General features: G+C 35.5%; 1 protein-coding gene across 1 annotated transcript in view; it reads right to left on the reverse strand.

Moving 5' to 3' along the window:
• Positions 1 to 16,935, reverse strand: part of SEC63 (SEC63 homolog, protein translocation regulator) — a 59,646-nt gene that overhangs the window by 15,413 nt on the left and 27,298 nt on the right. Inside the window, exons 6-12 of the mRNA XM_058835086.1 lie at positions 15,348 to 15,406; positions 14,563 to 14,613; positions 12,009 to 12,117; positions 9,440 to 9,534; positions 6,703 to 6,835; positions 5,456 to 5,548; positions 530 to 684 (exon numbers count right to left, since the gene is read on the reverse strand). Of these exons, the coding sequence (XP_058691069.1) occupies positions 530 to 684; positions 5,456 to 5,548; positions 6,703 to 6,835; positions 9,440 to 9,534; positions 12,009 to 12,117; positions 14,563 to 14,613; positions 15,348 to 15,406 (695 nt within the window). The remainder of the gene's footprint in view (positions 1 to 529; positions 685 to 5,455; positions 5,549 to 6,702; positions 6,836 to 9,439; positions 9,535 to 12,008; positions 12,118 to 14,562; positions 14,614 to 15,347; positions 15,407 to 16,935) is intronic.

Here is a 16,935-nt window from a genome sequence, read left to right on the forward strand (position 1 = left end):
CAAAAGCTTTATAAGACACACTCTTGCACACAAAGGAGCAAAAAACCTGAAATGCTTCCCACAGTAACTGATTTTTTTTTTCTTTTATGAACTGCTCTGTGTAAGCTTCCAAATATATTTTCTATCAAAGTACGTTAAAAATAATGTAAAGCCAAACAAGCCCCCACCATTCCCAGAAAAAAAAAGTCCCAGTAGGATATTCCAGACACATTCTGGAAGAATATTAAATAAGAGATAGTTCTAACAAGAAAGAAACTGTTTCTGTTGTTTGTTAGGTCAACACAGACTGATCTTTTACACCTATTTACACTTAACAGATCTCTCATCCTAATTCCCACCTGCTAACTGAGACTTTAAAGAAACCAAAAGCAGACAGAATACCCAGAAGTATTGTACTGAGGTCCTTAAAAATAAATCTATTTTTATTCTCTTAGTTAATTCATTACTCTGCTTCCTTAGCTTCAAATAGGTAAAAGAAGTAGCAGATAGTATTTTAAGAGGTTAACAAGTATCATTTGTATTTTTATACCTTTTTGTGATTGGAAACTCTCCTCAGATTGTCCTCTTCAATGTGAGGCAGCTGTAAAAGGGGAGACTTGAACTGCTGAAGTCCCTGGACCGTCATCTGGGAAAGCTTCATGCAGTTTTCCAAAGATCCCAAAGATGGAGCACGAAACTCCCTTTCTTGGGGAGAATGAAACAAACAACGTAATTTTTAATTTTTTTTCTTCTTATACTTTTCCCATGTATAGTTGTTTTACAGAAAACAAGTTATTTCCAGTCCACAAGCAAAAGAGAGAGCCATCTTAAAATCTCTGGTATTATTAACTAGGCAGCCTTTTTTACTCTCACTCCAGCCACACTGATCAGCAGACATTTTCTTCCCCCTATTTAGGATGTCAGAGCTGAACACTAAGGAAGGGTAAGACCTTCCACCTAACATTGCCTCAGGGAACAACTGCACAATTTATCTATGTAATTCTTATAGACAAAAATTTCACCAATTCAGTTAAAAAAAATGCAGCATCCAAACAAACTTATTTTATAGTTGTATGTTTTATGTATGTGTGCTTATGTGTTTAGTGTATCATTTAATATGATTCACCATTAAACATTAATCTTTTACAATATAATACATTATTTATAATATTTTCATCTTGAGAAATGAACATATAGGTAGCAGCCTCTCACATGCAAAAAGAAAACTATATTTCAAATTGAAGCTAAGAGAGCATACTATGTTAGAAGGCAGTAAGAAGAGCTGTAAAAATATCAAATGCATGACTTTTATAAATAAACTTACTGGTTTAAAGGGGTGTCTGAGCAAATACTTATTTGACTTTTCTTTTAGAAATTACCTATAACTCTTTTCATATTTTAATGTAGAAAAAGGCCTACACTCATAATTAAAATGATTATAAAGCAGACAAAGAGAAAAAATCTTAGCCAGAACAGAGCAAAACAAAACAACAAAAAAACCCTTTTTAGCAATTATTAATACTCATCACATCTGCAAAGAAATAAAAAAGCAAAGCAGATGCAAACTGCAACATAACTTTGTTTGACAACCATTCATTCATAAATAAAAATTTCTCATAAACACTGCTGAGAGAACTCGCTTCAGACCACTTACTAACTTGTTGCAAATTTCTAAGCAGCTACGGAGGGCGTAGTAACTGCACATGAAAGATCACTGCTCCCTCTGCTTCAGCTGCCCCTGTCCTCTTCAAATTGTCTGTTTCTGCACTAATTACACTAAGCTATAAATATCACCAGCTGTCAAATCAAATTACATGGAAGGATATGTGACAATTATATGCAATGCAAAGAGAAATATAACACACAAATGGAACTACCTGGCTAGACAGGCAGGTAACTAAGAAAGATATAACTGACCTTTCAAAAAAAAGTAGTAATGGAAAGATTAATGTCCCAACCAAGTAACACTACATATACTTTCCATTTTATCTAGCTTCCAACTCCCCTGTAATTTTTTGGCTGCTTCTGCTAAGGAAAGTCACAGGATTTTTTTTTTTATGTTAAAAAAACACACTGCAAACCAAGTCAATAAAAGAATCCTAAATAATCTCTGACAAACTGTCTTTTGCAGGAAATTCACCTAGAGCTTTGAGACCACAGAGCACTAGTCAGAGTAGAAAATATTGTCTTTCTTAAAGGATTGACTCATCATCCATATGACAGTAGAGAAATATTTTGAAGTTGGAAAGTATTATCTTGGTTTCCTGAAAAGAACACAGGTCTTTATATTCCCTGAGAGTGAACTTGAGGACAGCATAGCTTTTAACATCCCCCAAATGCCCGTACCATAAAATTAATATCATTTCTGTACCTATTTTGACAGCTTCTGATTGTCAAGTTACACATAACCTTTAATGTAAGGTTATGAAATTGACCAAAAATATAGAATCATAAAATAGTTTGTGTTGACCTCAAACATCATCTGGTTCCAAGCCCCTGCCTTGGGTAGGGACACCTTCCACTAGACCAACTTGCTCGAAGTCTCATCCAACTTGGCCTTGAACACTTCCAAGGATGGGGCATTCACAGCTTCTCTGGCAACCTGTGCCAGGGCCTCCCCATCCTCACCAGTGAAAAATTTCTTATCTAAAACCACCCTCTTTCAGTTTAAACCAAACATATAACATTAAAGTAGTCAATCCCAAATTTAAATGCAAATGCTAGTTGCTTGTGAGGGACTGGCATACACCTGGGTCAAGTCACCACCTCTTCATTACACTGCAGCTTCCAACCTGAATTAAGGAATGCGGTTTGACTGGACAGCTGAACGGATGCTTAACTTCTGCAGACACTTACTGCAGCACATCCCACGTTTTTGGCAGCAAACACCTCACCTGGCAAGGCAGCTATCAACTTATCATACTTAAGAATGATCTCAAGGAAGCCATGGAAATAATTTCCACCTGTTGGTTCCCAGGTAACAGTTAAATTGCCACAGAACAATGGATGCAAGCAAGGGATGCCACAAATCAAAGCTAAGTGCCAAGATTGAGAAGATTCATATCAAACGTCTTTCTTCAAAAGACATGATTACAAGGTAAGCATAAATTGCTGCAGGCATTTTTAAGCTTCTAACAGTAACAACATTTCAGAATATTTGAAAGACAGGAATGCAGCACAAAATGAGACTTCTCATCCCACTATTAATTTAGGTTGCACAAAGTATGATTTGTCCCCAAAATATTTCTTTCGATAGTATTAACACATGCCATTACTTTTGTACTTTCATGGAGCCAGGACTGCTGAAAATCAACAACTAACTGTAGCATGTGATCCTTTTGTGTACTGTGTCAAGGGTGATTTAAGTATAAATTAGAACTAACCCCAAAACCAATGGCAGGTTAAGTTTTAAGCCACTTAAAATTATGGTGAAAAATACAAACTTAAGCAAAGCAGTCTCTTAAAAATTTCAATATCTAACTTCAATTTTATTCATCTTAAAAAACTACCAAACCAAACCAATGCCACCTTTAGAATTTCCAGATGTTTCCCAGGGCAACACAGTTCTCTCTACATGTACAGCTCTCAAAAACAGGGTCAATGCATTACATTTGCTAAATAAATAGTAAGTAGTAAAAACAGTGACTTCACTTTAGACCAAAGACCAAAATTCTGAAACTATTAACCTTGAAATTCCCAATTTCATTATTGTTGGCTGTTAATGGGCAACTGTTGGGTAACACCTTCTCTTTAACACCATGTGCTGAGAGCATGGGCATGGAAACAAGAGGAAATGTTTGGTTGTTCGGTACAAATTTCTGGCTACTGCCACTTTCAAACTTTGGAAATAATTTTTAGAGGAACTAATTTTTAGAGAAGTTAGAGAAATACCAGACAAGTCCTCAACTACACCTATGATACATACCTACTTTTTTTCAAATCTAGGGAAGTAATTTCTACTGTACATAATGACAGCTATAAATTCTTTCACAAAATGATTGAGGCTGGAAGAGATAATGACAATCTCTGGCAATTGTTAGTGGTAGAGGTTGTTCAGATTTGGTTTATAAATAACCATTTCATATGCTAATAGAAAATTAGTTTACACCACTGTATTTCAAAATACTGTCTCATTTTCTTTTAGTTTAAGTTAAAACCTAAAGTTCTGGAAACTTAAAAGCAATTTATTAAGAACAATGCATCTATAAATGTTTATTTTACTGTCAAATTAAGAAAGTATCTCTATGTATATTCAGAACTAGAGGAAAAGAATGCAGCTACCTCAAGATCATTTAAGTTGCAAAATATACCATGCACTCTGTTGAGTATCTTATTTCAGCTTTTACCAGAAGGACTATAGATGTTTCTCATTTTTCAAAGACTTCCAGTTCTGTTGCATAAAAAAAATCTTCTGCCTGTGTTATTTTGGTTGCATTTTGCAAAAGAGAAAACAACTATTTGCTAATTGACTAATATATACATAGGCCATCTAGGCCATCTTAAAGGTATTTTTCATAGCCTTGAAGTATTTTACAGTATTTTGAAGGTTCAGGTATTTTTTATAAAACACTATCCAAATTTTAAAAAAATAATCTAAGCTAGCACACAACATCCTTATCTACTCACATCCCCTCTCACATTTTATTTTGTTATGGAGCACAATTTCCAGCACCACTTGCAATAGTTCTGGGCAATCTTTCCCAAACCCACTCTTACTAGGAAGCTATCAATGCTCATTAAAGGAGTTTTAGTCTAGTAAAGATCAGCCAGTAGGTATTGTTTGATAGCAAAATAATGGTCACCAGTTTGACATAAAAAAATGACAATGTTTGGTGCAATAAAGGAATGATATCCAACTCTTTGCTTCCTTACACTGCAAGGAACCATCTTCTGAGTAACTGCCTTTTTACAGTGGAAAGAAAAATGCTTAAATATTCTATTTCAATTAAATTATAATGTCTATGGCAATTACAGCTAAGCACCTGCCTCTACAAGCTCAGAATAAGAGTACATAGCAGGCTAAAGAGCACAGAATTCTGATATGGAGAAATATGAGAAAGAAGAAATACAAAGAAATAACGGCAAAGAAATGATCTAAAAAACAAGAGGCACTCAGGAGAGAAAAAAACTGTAGAAGTGCAAATGGAAAGAACACAAGTCTTATATTAAATGCTTTGCTACTGAAAATGAACCACATCTTCAAGAAAAGATTTTCGATTGCAATTAAGGAGAAACTTTAATTGCAAAAATTACTAGCAGAACAGATACTCAAGATTTCAGAGCAGAGCTTGGCAGCAGCAACAGTATTTCAATTCTCTAAATAGAGAACTTTCTCATTATAGTAAAGAGGGCAAAAGCACATTTAGGCATTTCTAAATATCACAGGTTATGTTTCCCACAAGAACCAAAGTCTTTGTGAAGCACCACAGTGAAGAAACATATTTAGTGGTTTTAATTATACAGTTTCTTTTCTTACCTTCCCTGCTTCGAGCCATTATTATTAGTTGGCAGATCACATTAATCATTTCTTGAAGTAGTGCAGGACTCTTCTTAAGGATAAACTGCTGATCTGCAATATACAACTGGCTGCAATTATTGTACTACTTTTAGGAAAAACAATCAATTCAATGAACTGGATCATTTAATGACAAGGTCTTCACTTCTATTCATTCTTGTATTATGGCAAGAATGCCACTTTATTACCACTGATATATCCATCTGTAACATTCCTTAAAAAAAAACAGGAAAATGCAAGCGCTAAGAGGAAACAAATTTTGTATACCAGCTTCCACACCAAATGAAACAATACTTATTAGATCCATCTAAAAAGAAGCAACAGGATGCCATAGACAATTTACCAGTCATAGTAAAATCACATGAATTCTTTTGGTAACCACAGGTTAAAACCAGGACTTTTAATTTTAAGTGAAACACCAGTTTTGCAAAAAAAACATTATTTGCAAGGTATCAACTTCTTTTGAATGCAGATATGTGAAATTCTAAGTACAAACAGTAACTTAAGTAAAGGAAAGATAAGGTATTTTTCATGCCTTTTAAAAACTGATTGTTTTTCTTTTGAAAAGAACCAGAAAATTTGAAGCAAAGTATTTTTCCTGGTTTGTTGTTTTGTGTTTGTTTTTTTTAATTTCCATTAAAATGTAGAACATCTCAACTTTGCTGGTCAGCCTAAAGCTATGGCTTTCATGGCTGAAACTTAAGAAATGCATTTAGAAACATTTTGGTTTGGATATTTATAATTATTAAAAATTCCAAAACACAAATGGAAGCTCACAGTTAACTGATATTTAAAGTTCTAATCTTGTCATCTTTACTTCACACAGTGGGCTAAAAACCTCCAAAAACAAATACACGTGGAAATGCTATAGAGAGCAGCATTATCCTGATCTTGGATTTCTTTGCTCTGAAAAGCAAATATACTTCACATTTAACATTTTATTCTATTACAAAAATCAAAACCAATTTATCTAAGCCATATTTGCAGCCAAAAGCCTTAAAAAGTAAAATGTCAGTATTGCAGAGCTGTCAGGAGAGTGGGTAAATCCTAAGTAAATGCTCCAAAGGGTCATTAAAGTTGAAAAACTAAGCAGCCTGCATAGAGACTATTAAGCAGATATCCATTCAGCTCTTTATAGGACAAGAATCAAAAGTACTGAAGCATGCAACATCTTGCTCCATTTCCAGTAATATCTGATTAGGGATTACCTTCTTCAAGGACCTCAGGAACTTGCATCCGGGCAAGATGAGTTAACAGCAGAACTCTGGCTTTCAGACTGTAAGGGTAGGTGAGAGGAGGCTCATTCTTCTTTAAATTTATGCCACCAATTTCTCTGATTAGCTAAAATTAAATAGTTAAACACAAACAGCTATTTTATTGCTAAAGACAAGCAAATACAGGAAAACAGTTCACAAGAGAAAAAAAGCATGTTCACAGAAGCAAGAGTTTTAAGAAACTTTTCGTTAGGATTTTCTATACAGATAAGCATTAGACATTTTTATTCAAAACCCAGCTCCAAAAAGTTAAAAAGTGTCTTTATATGCCTTTTTTCAATGTGAGAACGATGGGGTTGTAAAGATTTGCACGCAAGAAACTTGTCTTATGTAGTGTTAAGTGACAGATAAATATTTTTAATATCTGATTTTATTGCCAAGGTTTACTAGATTTGACCATATTTCTGAGGCTTTTACATCAAATTTAATACACACAAGCGACAGCATCACCTTGAGACCTTCCACCCATCAAAAACACAGCAAACTTCCCTAGGAATAATTTCAGAAAAAACAAGAAGGAGATTTACAAGCCTGAAATCTCTGATAGGCTGAAGATCAAGTTATTTCAACTTATTTATAAACCACAGCAACTTGAAAAAAGCGTGGTGATCTTTACTCAGGATGACCTTTCCTGATCCCCACAGGACCAAGACCTACAGTTCAAACAGGTCTGAGTAACAGTAGCTCAAATAAGGTAGCATTAGCACATGGCTCAGAAGCTTCACTTTTTAGCTCAAGAAGTTACCTGAGGAGAGATAAAAATTCCAAAATCTCTAGACAAAAAGAGAACTTTGGGTAACAACAGCTAAGCTACACAAAGCTTTGACCAGTCTTTCCCCACACTTGAAAAAAAGATCTTCTGACATGAAGTTTCTTATAAGCACATCCTGGTATAACCCCAGATAAAGAGCAGTAAAACTTAGAAAAGAGAATTCTGTGAAGAAATGGGAACACTGATCATGGCCCCAAAAGCAGGATGCACTAGCAGAAGTTATTAGCAATACCCTTCTGTACTGATGCTTCAGTGAATTGTTCTGCCATACAGTAAGAAAAAATGACACTGAGTACTGGACCTTTAGAAAGCGAACAAAATCTGTCATAAAATGCAAAGTCAAGCACTTGCATACTAACAAGAACTGCAGCTAGCAAAGATGGGAACCCGTTAGCTGAAAAAGAGAGATACCTAAGTTGGGGAAATTCTGAAAACTGACTGATTCCACTCTAGCTGTACTAAGCCACCACATAAAACAGCTGTGGAAAAGATTATGCTGAAAGTCATTCCCTGCAGACATAGAGGGACAGTACTGCCTCCAACTAAGGCACTGTTAAGGCTCAACATAGAATACTGTGGACAATGCTAAGTAGATAAAAAATAATGTAAAATTTAGAAGTCTATTAGCTGGGAACAGTACCCTGTTCAGCACATAGCAGGAGGAGCGAAATGAGCCTTTTGGAAAAGAGAGGAATGAAAGACAGCAACTTTTCTAGTTTTGCAAAATAAATACAAAAATATAACTAATGGGCTATTGCTTCTGTCTACAGATGCATAAGGATATACATAGCAAGAATTGTTGAGACTCCAGAGTAGTGATGATAAAAGCCAAGGATATAAATTGGTAACAGACAAGACTTCTAATCACTAGAACAGCAAGTTCTGGAACAGCTTCTCAGCAGGATATGGTTACAGAAAGCTTGACTGCCTTGTAAATAATGAATGATTAAATGTAAAAGGCCTTGCAGAATGCCAGTGCTGGCAACAGTGTGGGTGAAAAACCACTGATCAAGGTGATATTTTCCAGCCTTTTGCTCCCATTGCTGAAAAACCCCACTTTACAACAATTCCATCTTCTACTCAAAGTCCACAACATGATAAAGAATTTGTAAAAGAGACAAAGATAATTATGTGAAAGAAAATAGATGGAGATACTTCTCACATTTAGGTCACATTTAAAACATGAAAATTGAATTGTGTGCATGCAAATGTTAAATCTGTGAGACTATTTCCTCCTCTTTTTGACAACTCAAAACATCTTAATTGAAGCATTTTGTATAGTATGCTTTAAACTTCTTAAATCAAAGTGTTAGTTTCTGATAAATAAGATTTCCTAAAACTCTGCTAGTAAAAACTATTTGTCGCAGTACGCATTTATGGCATTTCTGATGCCACTGGAAACACTGAATAGAAATTAATATAAAAAGCAACCAGAGGGGAAGAGATATTCATGGAGAAATCTTCACTATATTTAAAGATCTTACTAATTCATTGGATAATAATTTTGTTTTACTGTTAACACACTCAACCAGATTTGTGTTAATGATTTAAAAGAACATCAAATGTTGATCACTCTTTATGTCAATACTCAAAATTTTTAAGGATTAACACTCTAATTTTGTATTTACTTTACCCTTCTCCAAAAGCCCAATGCAGCAGCCTATATACGAAACCAATTACATTTAAAATGAGCATTAGCACCATTAATGCTATCTTTTCTTTTAAAAAAGTTTAAATCAAGTCTAGCTTCAAACTCCTATTTCTGGAGGGATACAGTTGCCTCTCTACAAAGTTAATCCCTGAAGAACTTGAAGCCTGTCAGCTGGTCACCCAGAAGCATCACCATCACCCCTCTCTTCCCTTGAAGGGGTCAGTTAAACTTCTCTTGACATAACTGACCTGAGGTATCTGGATGTTGTCTGCTGGTCTGCTTGTCGCATCTTTATTGTACTGAGGATCAAATTCAGATGCCCCTGCTAAAACCATGATAAGCCCTGCAAAGATAATTGGAGTCAGACAAAGAAAATGTCAAACATGCTAATACACCAAATGATTTGTTCAGAACCTTCAACCATAAAACTTACTCCCATTCCTCCCCCAATAACCATGAATATCTATGTTCTCCACTTAATGGATCAGTTACCACTGCCACAGGGCAAAGGAGGCAGGAATCAATGTCTGGCACAAGACAAAAGAGATCATTCAAGGCTCAATTTTGCATGGTATCAAGTCCAGCATTTGACACTTAATGTCTTGAAAAAAACATAATTAGACTTCATTAGGACTAGCAGACACCACTGCACAGCAGTTTGACTACTTTTACATGCTTACAGAACCATTCCTCCCAGCAGCCCATGTGCCTGCAGCAGCACCACAATATGTATGGAAGAGGGAGGCAGGAAGGATAAAATTTCAACTCCATTTTCTGTTCAGTCAGCACTGTAAAGTCACCCAAAAATTCTTGTAGTTATTAGAAAAAAAGTTCAATAAATAATCTTGTAAAAAAAAAAATGCACAAAGATGTTGGACTGGTCTTTTCTTAATGTGATTAGGAAAATCCATATTACCACAAAATGTTCTGTAGTGTAATTAAAAGGAAAGCCCTAGAGAACCGGGTATTTTAATCCCATTGTGAGCTTCCTGCTCATGAACATAGCAGACCTTTCAGCCATAGACAATCAGAGAGAGCACTCAGAATCATTTGCTCCAGCTAAAATAACTTCTTCAGCAGAAGTTACGCAAGCTTCCTTCTTAAATTTTGAGCAAGTGCTCTTCTGAGCAAGTCAAAATTATTTTTGCCTACCTGCAGTGCCCAGTGAATTCAAACTACTAACAATAGTAGCCAACAGGAGTCAAGCTCCCTGAGCATCAATTTTCATTTCCATGCTCAAATATCTATTCACTTCCTCAGCACAGCATATTTAAGACTTTCAGATGACTATAAATATCTTCTTATTATTTAAGATCAGCAACTGTAAATCTCCAGGAAAGGAGATTCTGACAATTTGTTTGTCCTGAAGCTTGAAAAAATACCTTAAAACAAGGCAAGTCATGCAGATTTGTCTCATCATTCCCCTAGCCTGGTTTGATTACATTTGTGGACACTGATATACCACACTACAGTGGAATTCACAACCAAGCAAAAGCCTTACCTGACGGTTTGTCTAAGCCACCTGAGCTGCACCTTAGTTTTCATTCAGACTGCAAAACAGAACTCAGTAGAAAAAACTGACCTGTCTCTGATCCTGAAACTACCTAGAAGTGTAAAGTCCTTAAATAAGGCCACTTAAACCTAGAGCTAACATTTCAACCAATCTTTAGGAGGGACAAGGCAAGCCTCAAAGCTAGGTTCTGAGCAAGGTTCAGTATGAAACAAACTGCTTTTAAGAACAAGTCTGAAGAAAGACAGTGATCTCTCTAAACTTCTAAAGTCTCACCTACTCTCTCTTTTCTCACCTAGCTGGAGATGGGAAAAAGCATAAGAGTATGACAAAAGAGAGTATAAACCAGTCTGAACTAATCCCACACACAAAGCCATGTGTCCTGTGAATAAAAGGGTAATATCTTTCCATACTCTTATTCCCTACACCATTTAGAACATCTGTGAAGCATTTCTGCTCTGTAGGAAAAGGATGGATCAAGAGCAGATTTCAGCAACCATACAGCAAATTTAAAGCTGAAAAACAGTATAATTCAAAGGAGTAAGAAAATCTATTTATGAACCCTTTTTTAGAAGGTTTTGGGGGTTCTCCTATTCAGCTTTTCAATTGTTCTGAGCATGCAATTCAGTTAAATCCAATCTAGAACTAAATCCAATCTAGAACTGTGCAATTCTTCAAGCTCATTCCAGCCCCAAACTTAAAAATACAATTTTGCACCAACGAAATACATCTATCGTTTTCCCCAGAAAAAAATGAGGGGGGTTATTCATTTAAAATCAGGGAGTAGGCAAGAAAAGTAAGTATATTGAAAGCTACAAAGAAGTAACAAAATAACATAAAATTGATAGCAAATTTTTTTTAACAGAAATGCAGCTCTCTGTTCTAACATCCAAAACCAAGAAATGCTATTTCATTCTTTATGCATATAAAAATTTTATGAAGCCCCTAAAAAAATTCCAAATCCTGTTTTTTTCACACTAACAGATAGAGAGAGGTTGGCTCCTGCTGGCAATTGAGGGCTACAGGTCAGCATGTTTTTCCCAACACAAAATAACCCTTTTTCTTTCTCTTTTTTCTCATGCATAGATAGATATAAATATAGATCTATAAAATTCCCTCTCCCAAACATTTAAGTCTTCTTATAGAGTATTCTTCATCTGCAATGGAATCAAGTTTTAACAACACTCTAAAGGAACCAGAAGCATTACTTTAACCTAATTAAGGCCTATAAAATGGAAGTATTTTAATGTCAGCAGACTGACATTTCCAGATGAACACATCTACAGCTCAAGATGCCTTTTACTTACGTTTCATGTCCATGTTCCGGGTTTTATAGACAAAATATGTATATATTTGAGTTGTCCGAATCAGAATCTGATCTCCACTGTATCGTATTGATCGGTACCACCAGGAACCCTGAAATATTCAACAAAAACGGACTGATATCAGCAACAAGGAAGCATCAAAACAGCCATAGTGCATGACCTCATGTCTGTGAGCAACCGGGTTACTCAGCCCAACTGGCATTATCTGTGTTGAGGTGAACTGAATTTCAGAAAGGAGAGGGAAACAAAATATATTTGCTGACACAAACTTTAATAGCACATTGATAAATTCATCTGACAGAATCTAATGTTAAACACTTTTAAGTGACCTCTAGCGAAATTTTCCCCAGCACATACATCTGTGCACATATACACTGCTTGGTTTACTTCTGGTGTTGTTTTAATAAATCCACTAAACAGTAAATTTACTTGATTTACCACTTTCTATGTATGATGCGATAACTCCTTACAGTGCAGCTCAGCATTCACATTCAAATCTAGTTTAGGCAGGCTTAAGACCAAACCAAGAACAAGGAGATTTCTTTCACTATGAGAAAATTTGCAAAACTGTGCTTCATGTCACCTGACCGCAAAATGCTTTTCAGAAGGGGAATCTGGAGGTGAATTAAGAATTAAGCCATACACCTCCAGGTTGACAGAAGAAGAGCAACACTCTGATAATCGCCTAAATTAGCATTACACCAGTGACTCAGATTACGGAACTCACTCTACAGTGGTTGTACTCTCTAACATATTTTCAGAAAAATGGTGTGCTGGGTTATAAACTGCAATCTGTTCATTAAACTCCTCCCTGTAAGCAGAGCTCATTTAACATAAGAAAACACATCAAAGATATCCCTCAATCTACTGTGAAATTTACTGCCAGTAAAGAGCAACAAGCAGTAAAGTAGTAAGTGATGCTTACGACCATTAGTTTAATAATAGTGAATTCCCCCACTATGGAAAGATTTTTGCAACCTACTTAATTATTTGGGAAATACTCTAGGACTGGCTCCAACAAGTTTTTTAATAAATTAGGTTTGATTCCTCCATAAATAGACAAATGCTAACACAAAATAATACACAACTTTCTACAAGGTTTTTCTGCATTAAAAAATGAATTACAATACCACATTTACCAATTATTTGTACAAGAACAGATATTGGAAGAAAAATGAACAAGCCAGTGAAAGCCTACATGAAAAAGGCTGGCCTAATTGCTTCTGCAGATACAGATCTTGTCTCTTGCCTCATGTACAGGACATTATTTAGGTCAGTGGAAGTCTGGAAAGAACTACTTATCAGTATTATCCTTTTTCATTAATCTGGATTCAAAGGGTAGAAGTAGCCTTACTTTATTTTAGATGCCCATCAAACATAGGATGACTGCACTGTAGTTAAGTTCACCTTCTTTATTAATTCATGAAAGAGAAACAGACCCATTAAAGGCATGAATTATCTTGTATGTCTACTTCAAAATGAAATGATAAAATAACTTGCTCCACAAAAATGACTATTCCTCTTCACTGACTTATAAAAGAAATTTACAGTGACAAGTCTGAAAATATAAGTCTGCATCTGGTATGGAGAAAGAAGAGGCAGAACATTTTTTCTGTGCTCAAAACATTTCCTTGTATCAGCAGCAAGGCTGTTTTCCTTTCACTTTAGCTATGATAAAACTGGTGTAAATCACAAAGTATGTGTATACAAAAAAGCATCAACTGAATCCTAAAAGGAAAGGCATGAAAAATTTTTGCATCCTGGATTTTAGACTTTTGATTCAACCATTTGTTTAAGTCAGCACATTTAATCTTCTAAACTAAATTTTCAATTACACAGAATGATTCAAAGGGAAGGGATAATGTCTCTCTGAGTCTCAGCACACACTAATGCAAGCAATGAAAATCTTCTCAAGAACATGAGGGGTTTTTGGTGTCAGTTTTCTAAGTCTTGCTTCATGCCACATCCCAAATACACAACCACTGGCTAAGGGACATGGTTCAAAAGCGATACTGTAGGGCAAACCTGAGCCCTGAAATAACACTCACCCACCAATTGATTCCTGACACAAAGCAATGTCAAGGGCAGACATCTCATGGTGTAGAGAAGATGAATAAAAACTGAAGTTATGAAAACAAAGGCAGCCAAGAAAAACCAAATCAACCACCTGCTCCACCTGCAGTAATCATTCTAGCACCACCAGCTAGAGACATCTCAGTCTTTACTATAACACCACTGAATATCCTCTTGAGCTCATCACCTCATTAATTTTCTTAAGAAGCTACAAGACAAATTACACAGCTTAATAATTCTTGTGATATCCAGTATTTTCCCCGGAGTCCCCTCTCTATCATGGCATTGCATTTTTCTGGAAACTCTACAGCAGCTACACTTTTTTCACAATAAAGGAAAACACTACCTTTTTAAAAATCAGCTCACTTGCGCTCTCTATGAAAGGCAAGAATGAGAACTCTGTGTCTAAGAAAGCTTTGTTTACAACTTGGTTACAGAGAGTAAAATATCAGCTACTACTTACCACAACAACTGGAAGAATAACCATAAATGCTAATGCATACACAAACAACACCTACAGAAAAAATACAAAACATACTGTATTAGATACCATGGCTATTTAATACCACTCGTTTAATTTTTATTCTAAAATACCGTCAAGCAGTGCTACCACAAGATTACTAAAAATTATCACAAGCTTATTGCATAGTAGCTGTCATTATTTCTGAAGAGCAACTCAGAAGTAATATAACTAGGTATAGCTTAAATGAGGAGTGTCAGTTTAGTGTGATTCACATATGAATCAGTTTAAATGATTCACACACTGTCACAGGTCAGTTTCTTTAATAATTAAAAAGTTGGCAGCTAAACTGTGATGCAGTGGACAGACAAAAGAAATCAAGTGGTTAAGAAAAATACCTTGCAGCAACAAATACAACAGGAAAAACATTTAGATACTGTATGATTCAAGCATCACTAACAAACCAAATGGAACTAGAGAAATCCAGCCTGCAGCTCTAAACGTGTTTCCTTCCAAGAGTGAACACACTCTTTGTAGCAGGGGTGACCACATTAGAGCCTCATTGTCACTGGAATGAGATCCATCCAAACATACTCATACTTTACTCTCAACAGTATGACTTAAGCTACTCTAACACTTATGACTCCTGAAACTTGCTCCAAAGTTGTGCACTTGGATCAAAGCATTAATGTGTTTTGACTAAAAATGTGCAGTATTAAGCAAAGAGGTTTTTTTCAAAAACACTTGAAAGTTCACCTTGAAATCTTGAGTTAAGTAAGCTGACTCACCAAAATTGAATTTTTCTGATCCACAATCCAAGCTGGCAAAGCTATACCGAAGCTTGTAGCTGTATGATGAAATAAAAGGAATTCACTATTAAATATTGAGAAATGTTTTTAAATTCACATTATGTATATCAAAGAAACAAAATCACCAACCCACAAAAAACCCGTTCATGTTTATTACTTCAGTAAGCAAAATTTAAACAAATATAGCAAAATCAAGCAACAAATTAGAAATATGCCAAGTATGCAATGACAGGACTTAAATCCAACACCTGAAATACCAAATATTTTATCTTAACATATTGCAGTGAAATAGATAGGCAAGATTTATTTTTAGATATATGTGTGTATATATATATATATATATATATATATGTGCATGTATATAAAAATTTCACAGATTGGAAGATTTATGAGTTTTGCATTGCAGAGTTTTCAGCAATTTAAAAACATATAGTTAAGTAAGCAAATGAACTGCAAGAAAATGGTCTGAGCAAATTATTTCTATGGGAAGTTCTATTGGTTTGTCCCTCTAAGAAAATGTTCTAAGCTGTAAACACAAATCCCTCTGTCAGTTCAAATTTCTGTGTGACTGGTAAGAAAGAAAGAGGAACACTTCTCATTTCAAAAGAAGTCAGGCTACAAAAAATAGAAGACATGATTCTCTAAGATCTCCAGCATACAGATCTGAGTAGAAAGTAGCATAAAATAGCTTTTCAGACACAGGCAGCAATAAATTAAATTTTGCAAACACTATCTTATCCCAATACTGAGAGTTCTATGAAATCAATAGGGGGAAGAAAAGAAAGTAAGACTAAGATTTCTAGGACCTGCTTTAAAGAAAAACAACATGCTTTCCTTAGTACTAGCAGTTACCCATGAGGAGCAATGCCTTAAAAAAGGATGGGCTAGTACCCCTATGAAGTTAGGCACTACACTGATGCCATCTCCAACAGATTGTGACAGCCATCAATTCAGATAAACAGTTTTTATGCACAAGCCTAACGTGGCTTCTCTAAGTTGAAAATTACTATTTCTTGAGTATCCAATCAAACATCTGACAAGCCTGACCACACCTCAGCCACAGGAGTTCAACCAGATGATACCCAGTGAATTTACCATTAAGTTACAGGAAATGCCTTGCTCTGGAGAAGGAAGATCTCCAGACTCTAATCTGTTAATGACTACGGATTTTTAGAAGAATCTACTAAAAATCTGTCTTTTACTGATGGAATAAATTTCAGTTTACTACAATATTTTTGACCTTTAGGATTGTAGCCTCAAATTGCTCCAGTAATAGAAGTAACTCAGTAAAAAGCTCTTTCTCTTCTGGTCTGAGAGTCTCCTTGCCCCCACTCATGCTCATTGAGCTGAAACACCAGCAAATACCAAGGGGGTTAAAAGCCTATCAATAGGCTTTAATCATAAGGCATTTTTGTAGACTACCTTTATATTCTTCAGATCCCCCTCACCTGCTTGTAAACAGTCTTTGAATAATTTTGCATTTGCTTTTAGTAAAGGAGCAAGTCATGCAAATGCAAAAATGTTGTGTCCATCCTTTGTCTGTGCAGAACTAAAAGACTAGAGTACA

This window comes from Poecile atricapillus, chromosome 3 (assembly GCF_030490865.1).
Source record: "Poecile atricapillus isolate bPoeAtr1 chromosome 3, bPoeAtr1.hap1, whole genome shotgun sequence".
Classification (NCBI taxonomy): domain Eukaryota; kingdom Metazoa; phylum Chordata; class Aves; order Passeriformes; family Paridae; genus Poecile; species Poecile atricapillus.